We start from the raw sequence: 18,071 nt of genomic DNA on the forward strand, positions 1-18,071 counted from the left end.
GAGTGTTGCTGCCTTAAAACTAGAACTAACTCTCCCATTAGCAATGCTGATGAATGAGCCAAGAACAAACCAGAAACTTAAAAGCGACCCTTTGCAAAGCAGAAATAGTGCCCAGAGCTGCCCAGGCGGAGCAGCGGCATTTTGTTTCGTGCTGGAGAGGATGAGGGCCTGGGTTGCAATGAGTGTTTTGCTTCATTTTGAATTCTCTGCCTGTGTGTGGTGCTGTGAATTATATAATTTTTACATGTTATTGTAAAGCGGCTTTGAGGTACAAGGCACTAAAGTTGCTGCCTACAAATACATTTAGCTGAAAAAAAAATTACAGCAAATAATTGAGGCAGATTTGTCAGCTGTCCACTGCAGCAGTGCACCCCTCATTGCCGGCCGAGCTCTTGAGCGGTCCTCTCAGCCTCTTGGAGTTGCTGCAAAATGAACCGGTGGCCTTTTCCATCCCTACCTGTTGTGTTCCCCCACTAATAAACCCCCAAGGGCACGGAGCCTGCTCTCGGAGAGTGAAGTTTGCTGCTAACTGCATTATTCTTTCAAAGCCTCATTTGGGTGAGAGCAGGCTGGCTGCAGAAAACTGTGCCGATAGCCTACAGCTACTTTGGCAGAGTTAATTCTGTTTAAAAAGGAAAAAAAAAGTGAGCCAGCAGTTGGGGAATTTAGCAATTCTTTATACAGGTGTATCTTTCTAACCTAATCAATTTTCACACCTAATTCTCTTCTGCGGTGGTAGAGATGATGCTGTTAGGCACTGACCTGGAGAGGGCGAGTGAGCCTGGTGGTTAGTGAGGATAATTTGGGGGTGACTGATGTGCTCTGAGTTACGTCTTTCTAAAGCTTATTAACTCCTGGATTGCACCTATTGATCTGTATCACTGTACAAATAAACTTCATGCTGCCGCTCTCCAGAGCACCAGAGAGCAGGTATTTCTGTAGATATCTCAACTGCCTGTGCTGGTGTTTGTCATCCTTCCTCTGCCCCCTCCTCGAGGGACAGCCCAAAAAGCAGGGAGCAGAGGGTGCTTGATGGCAGTGGGAACCATGCGGGGCAATGCTCGGATGGCTCTGACCAGCAAAACAGCACCGGTAGGTCAGAGCAGATGGGTCTGAAAGGGTTTGTATGGCAGATGCTGAAAAATGTCCAGGACACCTCTGAGCCTTGCTTCATGCAATTCCCATTGCTGGTTCGGAGCCAGAAAGCACGTCAGTAGCATTCTACCTGAAGATTTTGATGCGAGGTTTTTCTTTTCAGTGAGTTGTGGAAGCACCCAGCTTACACCTTGCAAGGCGAGTGGAAAATAAAGAAGATGCACAGAAATGCATTTAAAGTATTTGGTCCATTTGCTTCCCTCTCTCATTTTGGAATTGTTGCACATCAGTTTATTGGAATCTGCTTCTGGTAATCAAATTCTAGTCCTCAGTTTGACGACATTAATACAGGTGTTGTGATAAAGTCGAATTAATTTCTGTCTGCAAACAGCCTGTTGTTGAATGAGTCACTTAATATATTAATCAGACATATAATATAGCATTGTAACAAGGTTAAAAGTGCACACCGATTTCCATTATAAAGATATTCTCAATCAAGCAGAAACTAATCTAACGCTGTAAGTCATTCCGTAATTCAATTGTACTAACCTCAGTACATGTGAAAACAAGATGTGTTACAACAAAGTCTCAAAAATGCCCTGCAGATATTTATATTTTTATAGAAAATAATGATTTACATTTTCAATAAGCCTGATTTGTCTTTTGGAAAAATGTAATTTCTTTATCATGAGCAAAAATCTAACGGGAATCTTTTTACCTTGTCTGCCATGTTTTGGGTAAACTATCTTGGTGCTGACCTTTAATTGGATTAGGCTAGGACTGGCTGTCAGGGGAAAAAAAAGAAATATGGATATGGTAGCTTCAAAACTGAGAAAAATCAACAGATGAAGAAAAAAAAACGATGGAAAAAGAACATAGGGCCTTCCTTGAGCCCCTTTTTGGCCTTGAATGGATTAATTTTACCAGCAGCTAATCTCTACTGTGCTGAGGTATTTTTACTGCTTTCCGTTAATAACAGTTATTATGGTTCTATTTTAGACTCTGCTTGGGGAGGTTCATGGCATCACCACGGGGAGAGCCTCGTGCACCCCTCACCAGGGGCTGGGTAACGCGCCATGGGGTTGCTCCGGGCTTGGCTGGAAAACAAATGGTTGTAATTATTCTGCTGAAGATATTAACCAACTTAAAAACCGTTGAAATGATTTGGTGAGCTTTGGTGCCTCCAGCCGCGTTGTTTTAGGGGAAACTGGTCTTTGGAAAGAGAAGAGCGGATGGAGGAAGCAAAATGTGGCTGCTGGGGGGGGTTATTCCCATGGGGAGGTTAAGGCGAGTAGAGTTACAACCCTTTGTTAAGGGGTGGGTGAGTGGGGAGGAATGACGGGTACCAAACCCTTTGGAGTCGAAAGGGTTTCCCATTCAGCACAGGAAGGGAGAACAGCATTTTATAACGAAAAATACTGTTAGCGACATAAAAACCTTTGGGAAGGTTTCGGTATAAGCATTTATTGAAGTAAAAATCTGAAAAGCTGTGTATACCTGTGAACGCAGTCTGCGCAGGTTGCAAAACGGGCATTGCTTTTTACCTGCTGGTTTTGATATCACCGGTTAAAGCAGAGTTAGCGGTAAGCCTTGTGTGCTTTATTTTATATAAATATTACACTTGCTATTGGATTGCTGATAGAGAGAGAGAGAACTAATTAAGGAGATGGGATATCATCGGTAGATTTTTCTTCCCTGAGATTTTATGAGCAGTAATTTGAAAAGAGCCATATTAAAGTCATTGAGGAACAAGTTAATGCTGCGTTTCTAAGAATATTGCCGTTCTACTCAAAGATTATATTCAAGAATAAACAGTGTACAGTAGCTAATTGCTAGCTGACACATTATATGGCTTTATACTTCCAAAATTTAAAAAAAAAAAAGGAAAAAGCCATGCAGTAACTTTTTAATTATTTAGCGATGTATTTCTCAAAGAATAATTGAATCTCTGCTCGGGGCTGTGGGGGGGAAGTTGGACTAGTAGGCATTGACCACATTTGCAACCCAGCTGACACGGCTGCTGTTAAATAACCTATTACAGACCCTGTCTCCGGCTTGCTGGCTTACGTTCCAGACTGATGGCAGGTATCTGTTTTTCCTCTCTAAATTAAGCTGCTAGGAATTTATTTCTCTCTGATTGTTCCTTTCTGTAGTGCTGTAGGCACAAACATGGTGCGATATTAAAACCCATAGAAATCTGCGAAGGAAACCAATTAACTCGGGGAAGGAAAATAACAAGCGCATGGCGTTTGCCCGGAGCTGCCGTGCTGCCCGGCTTTGCCCCGTGCCGTTCCCCATCGCCCCAGCCTCGGCTGGACAGGCCAGTCCCAGCATCTTCACCGCCGACTCCTGCAAGAGGGCTGGAGCTCACAGCCTGTGCCGAACTTGATGCTCTCAAAGGGGTTATTGTTTGCTTGCTGGCGCTCTGCAACAGGTAGAGGTGCAGAAAGTAATTTTATTTTATTTTTTTTTTTTTAAATTCTTGGTAGAAACTGATAATCCCTCAAGCCAATTCCTTGCTTTGCTTCTCAGTCTGTTGGGATGGAGTAGATTTAATTGCCTGCACCAGAAGGGTCTTCTAGGGGCCTGCTGTAGCAATTGTGCATGTATTATAGTATGCGCAGTGCACAGTTGTATAATTGCAATGTATTTAGCATCCTTAGCAGAAATCAGCTTTGTTACCTTGGATCCAAATTTTCTAGCACATTAGTTGTTTCAGTGCTGATTTTTAAATCATCTGGTTGAGTTTGGAACCCTTTCAGGCTTCTCAGAGTCCCAACAGTGTGACAACAGCATGGGGTGAGGATCGGCCGTGCCCCCAGCCTCTGCCATGCCCCCCAGCCCGCCATTAGCCCACACACAGCATGTCAAGGGCTCGGGGCTTCTCCAGGAGCCGGGCTTCAGGTGCTGTTGCGTTTTGCTCCTAAACCCGGCTTTGGTCAGTCTAGCACGTTCCTACTTTTCTCTCTGGATTTTGCTCCCACGTCTTCCCTTTTGCTCTGTTGTCACCTTTCAGGCAAGGCTGACTTCTCTTTCCAAGAAAAAAGCCTTAGTTTGGTTGTCTAAGAAACCTTATATTGCGCAGATCTAACTTAAAACCATAATGGGTGCGTTAAGATGCTACGGGGCCCTGTTCCAGGAAGTGTCTCCGCTTGGGAAAACTGCCTAAGCGTGTGCTGAAAATTAAGCAAATGCTTTTTCCTTGACTCTCCCAGTCGGTCGGCTGGGTTGGGTCCGAGCCCTGGCTGGGGCACCAGCTGCCTGCCCTGCGGTTTGCTGCTGAGGTCCGACTATCAGAACCGAAATACCGAATTTTGTGTTAAATGCGGAATTAACAAAACACTGGAGGGAAACACTGACTTGAAAAGTTGTGCTTTAATTATATGTCACGGATTATAAAGGCAGAAGGAACAACTGTGATCATTTAGTCTGACTTCCTCTCTACCTATAAATAACAATAAACAGCCTTTTGCTTAAACACAAAGCAGCTTTCTCCAGTGGATTAAACGCTGCATGCTGGGGACGCCAGAAAGAAGAAACATCTTGTTTGCATTATTTTATGTAGGTTTGAAAGGGCTCGACTCAAGCTGAGGTCACGGTTCCTTTGAGGGAAGGGGTATCCTGCGCTGGGAGAAGCTGGGTCAGCACAGGGGTTGGGATGTGGCGGGACATGGTGCGGATGCTGCGGCACATGTACGGGGCACCGAGCATCAGGCCCCCCTGGGGACAGGGTGGCATGACCTAACGGGAGCAGTGATGGAAATGCAGTGGTGGTCTCCATCTGTGTAAGCTGTTTGAGCCCTGGTGCTGCAGGGGGAAGTGCAGATGGGGATCATCCAGCTTCAGGAATTAGCACCAAGGGTTGAAAACCTTAAAAAGTCCCTTGTGCTCCCTTGCTCCGCTGCTCTTCTGAGCTGCTGCACCCACGCCATTATGCAGACTGTGGGTAGAGCAACCGTGTAACCATGCGATGCGTCAGACCTGCCAGCTCTTGTGTCACCTCTGTCACATCAACACACATGGCTGTGTGGGGAACACATCCTGCTCCTTGCCCTGTGGAACCAGCACCAGTTAGCCCTTGGGTCACACTGGGGCATGGTGAGCACCTTGGGCAGCAGCTGGAGTCTGCAAGGGCGGCTGTGCCATTGGTTCCTCTTCCATCGAGTCTTGAGCCCACTCTTGTTTTTCTCTTGTCTTGCAGACAAGAAGTGAGGCCAGGGAGGGGGCACCCATTGGTCCTCTGTGGGCCCCGTGTTCCTACTGTGATGCTGAGCCTCTGCAAAGTGTCTTGTGGTGCTCCACATGAAGGATGGGATATAAAAATGAAGTTGTTTTTCCTTCTAAAAATGCCTCCTTAATGCCTCCGTGATTTGCAGAAGTTTGAAGACCTCGTCTTCAAACCAGGTGGAGATGGCCTTCAGTGTAACCTGGTCTGGTAGCTGCAGGGGTCCCTGAGCATTTGTAGCGCGTGTTTGCAGCATGTGTTGGGCGTCACCGTGGGCGCTGGTGTGACAGGCACTCTGTTATTCTAAGCATTAGTGTTTGTGTGCATTTTACACATTATAGCGTTACATTATTTAAAGGTAATGCATTATTAAACGCTCTTCTGCTCGGCACAGAGAGTAGGTCACTTCCCGCGATTCCTGCTGCTCTGCGTGAGTGAGTGAGGATGTCTCTTATGTAATCCTTGCAAGGTGATGTCTGAATAATGGAAATTGTAATGCTACAGAGCTGATTAATAACATTTAGTACTCCATTAATGAGGAATTTTAGTGAAATGTGCGTAGAAGACATCTGTGTTATCGTACTCAGTTTGTTCCTTCTGCTCGAGTGCCTGGAACTGGAAGAACAATCATTACTTAGCTAATAATGATGTGCTTCCTAAAATAAAGGCTTGTAAATTTATTTTTATGCCCATAATCATATTTTCCACTATGAGAAGAGTGTGGGAGCGGGGAATTGTCTCTTTCCCATCTTCCTGACAAAATGTATATAATGATTACAAGCATAAGAGTGTTTGTCCTCGCTAAATGTTTCTTCACTTCTGTTAATCAGTATTCGTTTGAGAGTGTGGTGTGCAGTTTGTGGAAGGCGATGCAATCACTGGGGTAGTGTGGCAGATTTAAATCAGCAATAAAAGCCCTGGGGAAATTAACAAGACAAAACATTAACCACAGACTAAACATTAACATATATTAGCATTTTTATTACACCTGTAGAAATAGTAAATGTGCTTGGTTACTACTATTAAAAAGTTTATGTCCTATCCCCCATCATCGCAATGTATATTTTTGGTTTAAGCCCTTTAGAATTTAATTAAGCGGATTTCTATAGCAGCGCTTGAGTAATAGACTTCAGGGTCACTTTTACGGTGACTTCAAAGATAAAGAACGCATTTGAGCCCTGTTTATAATGCTAATAATATGTGTGATGCTTAGCAGAGTAGGTTGTGAAAAAGAATTGGGAAAGAAGCACCCATGCAGGCAGATGCGTTACTGAGCCTTACTGGTCAAACTGGGTTCTGTCATTGAACGATGTGCAGGGTTCACTGGGTACCAGTTGGTTCCTCCAAAGGCTGCATGGTCTCTTGAGGTCTGTGGTCGTCTCTTCTGTGCACACCGTAGCAAACCACCCTTTCAGAGGCTGTGTTCGAATCAATTATAATAGTTAATCGCTTTTCTGTTTAATGTGCAGCTTCTCCCAGAGGAAACTGGGGAATAGGTATAAAATGACATACGTGAACTCCAGAGAGCAGAGAAGATTGCAGGAGGAAATCTTCAAAAATGAGGCCATCCCCTTGAGGAAACAAAAAATACTGTGTCTTCCTGGAGAACAAATCTGTAAGCAGAAGAGTTCACAGAGAAGACAAGTGGAAACTCCATGTAAAGTTTAAGTAAAGGTCAAATATAGCAAGCTCTCCTTTAGAGCAGAGCGGAGCTCATGGGCTGAATGAGAAGCGGCAGCAGCAGGTATTCAACAGTGTCTAATGCACTCTTCTCTTCCAAGTAGTTAGCTTTTTCTTTAAATCTTCTAGAAAATTACCTTTAAAAAGCTCTTACTCCTAAAAGTGATGCTCAGATTGGTGCCGAGGATCACACGTGTGCTGCTTTCCAATCTTTCCCCAGCTGGATTTACTTGCCGATGTGCAAGGTGAGAAGTTTTTGCCCCATGCGGCCGCCCTGCCTCAAGCCTGGGCAGCGGAGTGGGTTCGATCGGTGGCCCCAGCGCCGCGAGCGATGCCATCCTGCCGTGGCCGGGCTGGGGTGCCCGCAGGGGCTTTGCCGTCCATCAGCTGCACCGAGGCTGGGATGGTTCACACAGAACCTGGTGCTGGTCCTCCCCGGATGCTTACGGTGCATCATTTCTATGCAGCCGCCAACAAGTTCCCTGCAGTCCTCCGGCACCTCTTACCCTAAATTAATGGGGAAGCGTTAAAATGGGCTGATAGTGCTATTCCATTAGCTTTGTCCCTGTGCTCCTCTCAAATCAATGATCCCTCTAAAGCAGAGCCATTACATGGCGTGCGGCTCCCAGGAGTGTTGGGAGCCAGCTGCTTCCCCATCCGGTGCGGGGACCGTCAGCAGCCGGTGGGCTCAGGGAGCCGCGAGGTCCCCAAGGAGCTCTGCCCGACCGGCGGGCACGGGCTCGCCCTGCCACTGGGATAAAGAAATGGAGTGGTGGGTAGCGGTTGGCAGGAGACAAAGCGTTCTCCTCATGGCCTGGGTCACGCTCGCATGGAGGTGGCTAATGAAATCAGGTAATTAGTGAGTTGGTTAATAAGCTGGGATAGGGAGGTTTTGTCCTGGCTGTTACAGTATTGGTGGCTTTGGGGTCTTGTAAAAGTTCAGGGCTTTGGGAGGGTTTTACTTGCCTTGTGTCCCCTCGTGGCAGTTTTTTGGTGGACTGGCAGATGCTCTTAAAAACAAACAAAAACCCCAACCCTCATTGCCTAAAAACCAGACTACCATTTGATTTACTTATTCTTTTTTTTGTGGCATGATGTTCCAAACTTCAGCCTCTTCTGGGACTGTTTGTGTGACATGAAATAAGAGACTGCACGGCTCTTGCACTGAATATACTTTAGATAAGGACTTGTGTATATTTACGAGCCCGCTGATAGCATGTAGAGCCTGAGGAGAAGAGCCGGCGGTTCCGTTCTGTCAATTTGCTTTGAATTTCACATTTATAGTTGTGTGGTGGGAGGCAACCATGTGTTTACTGCTGTCACTCGATACTAGTTTAGCACACGTGATTAGATATGCCACCTTCCTTTTGCTCTTACTCTTGCAGGCATCCCACCTTGCCCGTGGGATGAAGCATCTCACTTTTTCCCTCCCAAGGTTTGAGGCTTGTGTTGTCCCTTCTCTGACTGCCCTACAGCGGCATTTTTCAGGACTTTTTAAAATTTTGGAGCTTGCTTCAGAATAGCGGTGATTAGGAAGAGACTGGGAAACTGGGTTCATGTGTTCTTGAGCCTGCAGCGGGGACCAAAGAGGAGGAAAGATTGAAACAAGATTTCTGAGTTGTTGTCCTAGGACCGCTCATGGCCCAGCAGACTTTGGCAGATGGTTTGTGAAATCCTTCCCTCACCCCAAAAGTGCACGCGGTGCTGCCCCTGCAAATGAGCAGGCAATCTGTTATTTCTACGTTCTCTCGCTTTACTTAAAGTTCAAATCTCAGCCGGGTTTTTGTTTGACTAAAATGTGACAATTGTTGCACCGTGACTTGACAAGATGGGCTGCAGGGGTGTGTTTCTTCTCCTCAAAAAGTTAATCGTTCATTGAATAAATAAATAAATAAAAATGTGGATTTGCTGCTCAGACTTTCCAGCTTCTATCCATAAGGATTTCATCTACTGTCCCATGGCAGGGCTAACATGATCCCATTTGTGGTTTCATCTCTCGCAGGAGCCCGTGGTACCCAGCGGGGCTGCGAGGATGCGGCTGAGCCGCAGCTGCCACGCCGGAGCTGGGAGCAGAGGGGCTGTGATACCTTCAGTGGGAGACGAAGCAGCCCCGGTCCGCCCGGCTGCTTTGCCGTTTGAAGCACGCTCCCGGGTGGTGCCATTGTTCACGCTGTCGCTCCGGCCCTCCCCTCCCATTCAGCGCATCTCAGCATCTTTGGGGAAAAAAGCCTTGATCCTGGACTTGCTCTTCTCTCGGGGTTCAATAGGCTTCACCAGCTGAAAGGCAGGCTTTGAAAGGGGGGGAGGCTTTTCACAGAGCTGAGGAGAATCAAAGGGAGTCATCACAAACGGCAGCTTAAAATATCCGACCTTTTCCCACTTCTCCGCTTTACGTGCCTGTGCAGAGCGTGGGTGCAGCGATGCTGCTTTTGCGTTGGCTCTTGTTCTGCGTCCATCGTCCTGTAGCATTTGTGTACCTTGTGTTTCCCTGGGGTGGATCCATGGCAGGTCTTATCTCTGACCTCTCCATGGGCTTGGAGGTCACCTTTGGGGGCTGAGGTCTGCAGAACCCCATGCATCCTCGTGTGCTCCTGCCAAGCTGCCCGTTGTAGGGAGGTGGCACCAGGCAGCACAGAGAGAGCTCAGGATGTGCAGACCTGTTCTGCAGCAGTGGGGTCTCAGGTGTCCCAAAAGCCCTTGTCCAGGTCTCCTGCTGCCCCATCATTTCCTCTTTATCCTGGCTGCCTGCATCAGGGGACTACCTGCAAATTTTATGAGAGAAAGATGAGTGCTAAAGAAAACCCAAAAGGTGAAGAAAACAGCCCAAAATGCAGTGTTCATATTTTTTACTCCCTCCCTCTGTTTTTTTAAGCCTACCATGTAATTTAGGGAGGGCAGTAGTGCTAACACATTCTTCTGCAAGACTTGGGCTTGGCAAGGTGGAGAGGAAGCACCACCAAGGGAGAGCAGCGGAGAAAAAAACCAGGTAAGATGCTGCAGAAACTGGTCCCCCCGGCAGCTGCGGGAGGAGCCGCTTTGGCAGAGGGAACCGGTGCCAGCATCTCTTCCCACTGTGCTGTGAACCAGAAACGGCACTGCCCAGCTCCCAGGAGGTTTCTCTTTTACTCTTCGATGTATGGCAGCCTGAGCAAACAGTGCTGCTCTTGATAATGAAAGAGGTGACATTACTAATTTATTTGCCCACCCAAATGCAGGATGTAATAGAACAGAATTAATCTCTTCTCTTTACACATCAGATGCTTGTAGCTTTGGGTGGCGGGTGTGCTTTTAGCCTCGGGTGCGTCGCTAACTCTGAGTTTCGCTGCCTGCCTTGGTTCGGTGTGGCGTGAAGATAAATGAGGTGCTGCAAGGAACAGGCATTTTATGGGTATGTGGTTGGTCCCAAGCCTGGACGCCAGGGATGCGGGTCAAGGCAAGAGAGGTTGCTGTTAGCTGTGGTGCCTTCGTCATCCCAGCAATCGGCCAAGTCCCCTTCACAACCCAGCGTGGACGAGTCCTGCAGAATAGCACAGGGTGGTTCAAAAGGCGAGTTTCCCAGCGGCAGTGGTGCCTTGGGGAAAAAATGTCCCTTGGTGGTCTCCCAGAGAAGAAAATGGCTGCAAATCCATCTGCAACAGGGACTGCAGTGGTGGCCGCAGTGCTGCTGGCTGAGTCTCGGGACAGCGGCCGCGCAGGAGAGCTTTAATGAGGCATTTTGGATTCCTTCCCTTGCTGCTGCAGCCGGTTGCCGAATCATCTGTGTGCTAATGAGCTAATTTGCATCATTAACAGAGCCCTGTTAATCAAGACCTCCCATGGTACGACTGTGGTGTAGCCATAATGCTTGCTGTATTTTAGGCCCTGATTTTTTTAATGAGTAATGACGTGTATGATGCTCATCCCTGGGCACCTGCAGTGCAGGCCATGTGGATGCTGAGCTGCCTCGACATGCAGAACTGGCATCTTGGGATTTACCTTTGGAGAGGAGATGTTACCTAAAAGCCTGGCTAGAGTGGTGGAGCATAGCATCCTGAGATGCCGCAGCTTTCAGCAAGGAAGGAGCAGGGAACATCTCGAGCCCCCTCCTACCAGCACGAGTTTAAGCCAGCACAAGAAGCTCTGCTGGTCATGCCTGCAGCTCAAGGGTTTTGACAATCTTGAGGTACTTTGATGCCCAAAAGTCTTGCCTGAAGTTTGCTGCCTTCCCTCCCACAGGGGATATTTGTACAAGAGTGGGGTTGCATCCTTAGGGCAGCAGTTTGCTTTCAGGTGCTTGCATGAGCTGTGGGAGAGATGAGGATGATGGGACGACTGAGCAGCTCATGTGCAGGGGCCAATGTGCATCTCAGCTATTTTCCTGCAGTATTTCTGGTCCCAAAATTTCCTTATGCTACTGTGTTTGTTTTTTCCAGATCAGCCGGTTATGTGGCCATGCTCAGCAGAGGCAGTATCGATCAGCTAATTACCCTGAAGACCTTTTCGTTGAAAAGAAAGTCCTGAAGGTGACTCACATAGAGCAAGAAGAAACTTTGTCGAGCAGGAGGAGGTGAGAATGCTTGGGCTGAGCGCAGTACCCACAGGATGGGCTGCAGGAGCGGTCGCCATACGGGATGGCCCCATGGAAGCGGATGGAAGAGCTCCCCTTACCCATAAACCTGCAGCTGGTTTTGACTCTGAACATCAGAGCTGCTCTATGGCTGGCTCTGAAGTGCAGCGAGGTGTCTACATGTGTTTTCTCACCTAGAGCATCTTTTTTTTTATTTTTTTTTTAACCTGTAAAACTGCCTCCTGCTTTTTGTCTTTGTTTTGCTTTTTTGCAATGCACCAGACACCCAGATTCATACACCAAATGCCTTGTCTGAGCTTCTTGGGCACTGCTATAGTGCCAGAAATACTCACAGGTGTAGTTATAGGTGGAAATGGTCATTCTAGGTAAGGGGGACTCATTTCACTTTTTTTTTGTGCAATCTTTTACGGTAGTTCAGGAATGTTAACAGCCTTTTACAGAATATTTTCAAAGTGAAGCAGGTGCCTCTGCTGCTGGCACTGCACCCTGTGCTTCCTTCCCTCTCTAAACAGAAGCTGTAATTCAGTGAGCTCACGCTGGAGTGTCAGGGAGAAGCATCTTCCCTCTGGATCTGAAAGCGCACCCAGAGACGTGCAGTGCCTTTACTGCTGTATTGAATATAAGAAACATCCCTGTGGGAGAGAAACAGGCAAACTTGGCAATTTTTGGAACTGGGGATTGACTAAGTTGGATGGATTTCTCTACAGAGTAACAGGGCCACATTCTTGATACAGTTCCTGAGGTATGGCACCAGGGCTTGCATTCCTCCGTTGTCTCAACACGTCAGAGGATTGCATAGCCCAGGCTCTGCTGCAGATGTCCTTTGAGGACTGTGAAGTCTAATGAAATCTGCTGTGACAAATTACATGAGCTCATACGTGCAGGTACGGAGGAGTTTCTCCCTTCCCGGCGGGGAGCTCTGCTCCCCAGGAAAGTTTTCTTCCATCTGTTCTCCCCAGCGCTGCTGGGGTCTGCAGGACGGGGAGCAAGGCAGCGCCTGGGATGTAAGGAGCTGGGTGTGATGGGCAGCGTAAGGCTGCTCAGGGTTTGGTGTAATGAAGACCCAGGTCTTGCCTCATTTTGGCTTTCAAAATGGTGATGGTTGGACGTCCTGCCCCACCGTAAGGCCGGTGCAGGAGATGGCCATAGGAGGGGATTCATGCAGGAGGTGAATGTCTGAAGCACCCTCCAATTTGTGCAGAGGGGTTGTGGGCTGAACTCCCACCCTTTGGAGGAACTTTGACTCCTCGGGCAAACCCTTGTTCATTGGCATGGACGGGTTGGTGCTTGCAATTCCCCGGGCAGGCTGCGTGGTGGTGACCCGAGGGAGGATTTGGGTGGCCTTCTGCCTGCATCGCTGCTGGCTCTGCCTGTGTCGGTCCGATGGCAGAAACAGGCTCCTCGTTAGCAAAAAGGCAGAGCAGAGCAGCGCGGGCTGCCTTCGCTGGGGCGCCTTCTCCTTGTTTCGCCTGCCCCCAGCTGGCAGTCGGGGACTTTGTCTGGAGAGGGAACCCCACGACATCCCCAGGCAAAGAGGGATGGAGGGAGCTAGGCACCCCCTCTGCCCCCCAGCCTGCCTGAGCTTGCTCTGTCTGACAGCCTGGCACTGCTGGGCAGCTCCCCGGAGCTGGCGGGGTGTGGAGGTGCCACCGAGGTCCCACCGCTGCAAGCACCGAGGGGATGTCCCCGGGAGTGCTCCCAGCTCAAGGTGCTGACCCCTTGTCATCCCCCCCGGGGGAGGAAGGAGGCCGAGAAATAACCCCTTGCCAAATGGGGAAATGCACTGAACTGAAGCCAGGAGACCAGGAGGCTAAGTCTTACTTCCTCCAGCCCCTGCTATTCATATTAGCATGCTCTTCGTGCCATTTGGCTAATTAAATCTACTGGTGTTTCCTGGTGACAGCCGCTGAGTGCCACCGGAGGGGCCAGCCCGGGCTGGCAGGACGAGTGCATCCTGGTCCCACAGCCCCTCTCCCCTTTCTGGTGGCTGTCTGCGTCCCTGGGGTCAGCTTGTGTCCCATGGACCGCTGCTGAAGGAGACTTGCTGGGGACCTTGGTGCTGGGAAGGGGGGACGCAGGGTGGGGGTGCAGCCTGGTTCACATCCCCTCTGCCTGGCACACGCACTGCTCCTGAGGCTCCTCATGCCTTCCCGCGGCAGAGCCATTTTGCTGAGTGTAACCTGTCCCTTCGAATGCAGACTGTGACATGATGGCCAGCCCAGCGTATGCCTTGAAATTGTATGTTTTTGACAGCGTGGCATGAAACCCAGCGTTACCCATCTGTACGGGTCTGTGCTGAGAGTGTCTGCTCTGGTCTGCCACCAAAAATGCCACCTGCCCTTGCAGGGATGTTGGATGGCCGATGTCAGGCAGACAAAGTGACAAGGCTGTCCTTTCCTGAAGGGCCTCTGTTGACTTCTGCAAAGTGGAGGGGACTGCTGGCAGCCTCAGCACTTACAGCTCCGATGCACCCCATGTATGCACGGGCTGAGCCAGCAGCACCTTTCATTAGAGTGCAGAGAGTGTCTCTGGCTTTGGTGTGCTGCATGGTTGGGCTGAGGTTCTGCTGCCCCAGCATCCTTCCCATCACTGGTGGTTTTGCCCCAAGAAACACGGATGCAGCCCTTGACTGAATAACGTCAGGGGATGATGCAAAATGCTACTTGAGGTCAGAAATAAGACCAATGCTTAATGGTTTGTTACCAGCTGCTTTCTTGTGTTTGTATGACTACCTTCACTGGTTAAAATCCACCAACTCCATCTTCTTTTCCTCTTTTAACTGAGCACCATTTTTATCTCCCTTTCTTCCAGGGAACTCATTATGAAGCTGAAGTCCTACGGCAGTTTTTACAGCAACTTGCCAGAGTACATCTGCAACCACAGCTCTGCTGTTCAGAACAACACTGTTTGCTGGAATGGACAAGAAATTGTGGAGAGGTGAATCACATCTCCCTTCCCCTCCCTCTCCTCTGCTTATCTTTTGTTAATGAGCTGCAGGAGTGGTCTGTGACCAGGACACTGCTCGGTCCCTTAAGAAACCTTTTGCAGAGCCTGTGTCCACCTGTGCTGCAGCTCAGATGGATGTGCACAGTCTGCATGGAGAGAAGTGGTTGTGTGCTGCCCTCCACTGAGTTTTCTGCACTCTGCTGTGAAAACCTTGCAGGGTGGGTTGGTAGTGGCGAGCCGAGAGGGGAGAGCAGCAGCAGCTCAGCACAGCTGTGTTCCCATGGCAAGGTGCACCACGGTGCCAGGGGTAGCTCCCCCGGAGCAGCAGTGGGGGCGTTGCCACCATGCACTGCGTTGCAGTGGGGATGTCTCCAACCTGACTCTGTGCAGTGGTAGCAGGACAGCATGGCTGGCATCCCCTGCCCCATCCAAGGAGTGACAAGGGAAACCACCTTGTTGAGTTTCTCCTTGGCCATGGCTCTGTGCTGGAGGGGGTCAGGACTACTGAGCTCTGGTGGTTCCAGTGCTGCCATCCGATCATCTTCCCTCAACTGAGCCCTGGCTGTCCTCTCTGGATGGAGCCATTCACACCAGGGTCCAGGTCATGCCCTCACCATTTTTCCCTGCCCCACTCGTTGGTTCTGAGGATGTCCTGGTGGTAACTGTGATGTTAATGAAGACAGGCAAGTACAGGAGTAATAGCATAAAGGGGAAGGAAGTGTTAATAGAAATGGAGATGTTTTTTCTTGCAAAAAATGCCCCTCAGGAATGTTAAAGAATGTGGAAATAGAACTTGGAAATGTTTTTTATAATTATACATAAATCTCCTCTAATCACCCTTCTTTGCAAAGCATCCTTTGCTATTAAGTAGTTTGCATAAGGGAAGAAATAGAAATAAAATCAGGAAGTAGTGAAATGCCAAGATATTAATTATGACTTTTTGATCAGTAACCTCAGGTGGTAATTAGCCTGTACTTGCAATAGTGACCTGAAACACTGAAGGGACTGAAATAGCATCAAACTATATTTTGAAAAAAATTGCTCAAGTATCTAAGATCACACGCTTAATAAAATGTACTTACTTTGCCTAAGGAAAAATGTGTCCTCTATCTGTACCTATTTCTGGAACATCTTGAGTTTCCATGCCTATGTGAGAAGTACAATTGGAAAAAAAAAAGATTATTTCAATACTGTCTCACTGACTGTTAATTAAAACTTCTTAAAACAGTGCTATAAACACTGCAGCTTTGCAGGGGAGGACCTAGGCTGAGGTCTTTGCTTATGACAATTCACCAGAGTCGCAGCCAGTGGCTCTGGTCCAGGTCCTGCTGATGCTACGGCTGGGTGAAGTGGCAGCAGCGGAAAGGTGCTGGGTCCAGATCCTCCTGCAAATATACGTTCAGAATTAATTGCAGATTAAACATGACTTTAGATGACAGCCTTCTCCAGCTTTCTGCTGAGAATACCAGTGGACCACCATAGGCAGAGATGCCATCCTAGGTCCCCTGCTGCAATGGTGTGGTGTTGGTGGCACAATACAGCAGGTCACGTAGATGCAAAGGTATGTGGAGGGGGCAAGGCAGGGAGATGATAAAGTGTGTGCGCATGAAGGGGGCACCAAGATTTCAGCCCCTGGCTGTTAACTTGAGGATTAAATCCTCTGCTGTGCTTGAAGAGAGCGTGCCTTTCCACTCCTCTCCTCCTTGCCCCTTCTGATCTATTTCACAGATGTCACCACCTCTGCCAGCTCGTATGAAATATTAGCAACAGCTCCCTTGCAGGCAGATATTGGTGTTTCTTGTTGCGAGCAGAAAGGGGTGCTGAGAGTTAAATCCCCCATCCCTTCACAGGGACATTGGTGGTGTCCTGGAGGGGGAAACTCTTGCTGGCTGGGCAAGGATGCAGTATGGGTGGTGGCTCAGGCAGAGGAGATTTGAAACCCCCCTGAAGGCAGGGTGTTCACGAAGGAGGGAAACTGGATGCACAAAATGGAAATAGCTGTTGTCCCTTAAACACATGGATTGTCTTCCCACCTTGTATTTTTAGCATCTGCAACTGTAACCCTTCCCAAGGTGACCCTCTCCTCTCCATAGGTTGAGAAAGTGTCTCATACCTCATGGTGTTTCTGCTGATGAAAATACAGGGGTAACTCAGCTAAATAAAGCTGAACTAAGATAACGGTCCAGGGTGCTCCTCTGTTTCAAACAGAAGCACGCATATAGTTAAAATGGTCTCTAAAGCCAATTGCATTGCTTCATGTGGAGCCAAAACCGACTGCTTCAAGTGTTTGGACTTCCCAGCGTGGCATTTCTTTCAGAGTGTCTGGGAGGGTTCCTGAAAATCAGGAGCATTTAAGGTAATGGTGCTTGAGTACCCCAAACCACCAATTTCTTTATTCAGTGTTTTCCCCAAGAGGGAGCCAAGCAGCTGTTCACCACGTAGGAGTTCTTTTGCAAGCCACTCTGAGAATGTGCATTATTATAGTGGAGTGTTTTTGGCGTGACTACAGCAATTCTCCTGCTGGACTGATGTGCACTTGTTGGTCATCAAACTCCAGCTTGCCACTTTTTGCAAGAAGCTTGGTGGTTTTTGAATTGCTAGTATTAATTTCAGGATGGTGACCTGGTTGTTGTCCCATGCGTGTAATGGCTGCCAGAAAGAAGGGTCTGATTTTCTAGTTTTTGTGCATGTAAAATACACTTTATATCTTAATGTTTCCCTCTTGCGTTGTTGGATATTGAGTTTTGCAAATCACATCTTCCTGACTGAAAGTTCAGCTGGCTGGACAGGAGGAGACACTCATGCCTTGCACTTAACCTGCTGTGCGTGGTTGCTGGATACGTTTCACCTCGGGGCAGGATTGAGTTGCCTGAGCGTGGGCACCACGTGCAACCTGAGACCCCTTTGGGTTTCTGGGACATCCATGGGGGAGATCTAAGACCACCCACGTCCCTGTGGAATAGCAGCTGGGGCTTGGGGGAGACATCTTGCGATTCCTATAGCAATATGAGGTGCCCAGCCCAGGGATAGGTTAGAAAGCACCTGCCAAAGCTGCTGAAAGCTTTGCAGCATCAGGTGAAGACCAGGGGAGAGGGATGGTTGGGTGGATGCTGTGTTTCCATGTGTTTCCATGTCTGGTGCTGCACAGATGATCGATAAAGCTGCTTTGGCATTGCTGTGAGCTTGGCATGAGCATCCATATGGGCTTGTCTGGTGTTTCTATAGGGCTTGTGGCTATTTACCTCTCACATCTTTAATGCGGTACCTGAGTGTTAATTTAGAGAGGAGCCCTACTGGTTTATCCATTTCCCGACTTCTCTGTCATGACAAAATTTGCTGGTTATTCTAAGCCCTTTTCCTATAACATGTTACATCAAGCCTGGAATAGCAACTTCCCAGCCCCTTGCCAAAGCATTCAGGTACTAGATAATACCGACAATGTGTATCCTGCTATTTGACGCAAACGGTCCCTTCTGTGCCCTACAGACCTCCTCTTGTGGTTTCTCTGAATCAGTATTTACTCTGTCCTGTTTATCTCAGCGCTTTGTTATCAGCGGA

At 48.4% G+C, this 18,071-nt stretch overlaps 1 protein-coding gene across 1 annotated transcript in view; it reads left to right on the top strand.

Moving 5' to 3' along the window:
* Positions 1 to 18,071, top strand: part of GPC3 (glypican 3) — a 152,395-nt gene that overhangs the window by 79,935 nt on the left and 54,389 nt on the right. The window contains exons 4-5 of the mRNA XM_075763177.1: positions 11,413 to 11,546; positions 14,379 to 14,504. Coding sequence (XP_075619292.1) covers positions 11,413 to 11,546; positions 14,379 to 14,504 — 260 coding nt within the window. The remainder of the gene's footprint in view (positions 1 to 11,412; positions 11,547 to 14,378; positions 14,505 to 18,071) is intronic.

Source organism: Balearica regulorum, chromosome 11 (assembly GCF_011004875.1).
Source record: "Balearica regulorum gibbericeps isolate bBalReg1 chromosome 11, bBalReg1.pri, whole genome shotgun sequence".
NCBI classification, from domain to species: Eukaryota; Metazoa; Chordata; class Aves; order Gruiformes; family Gruidae; genus Balearica; species Balearica regulorum.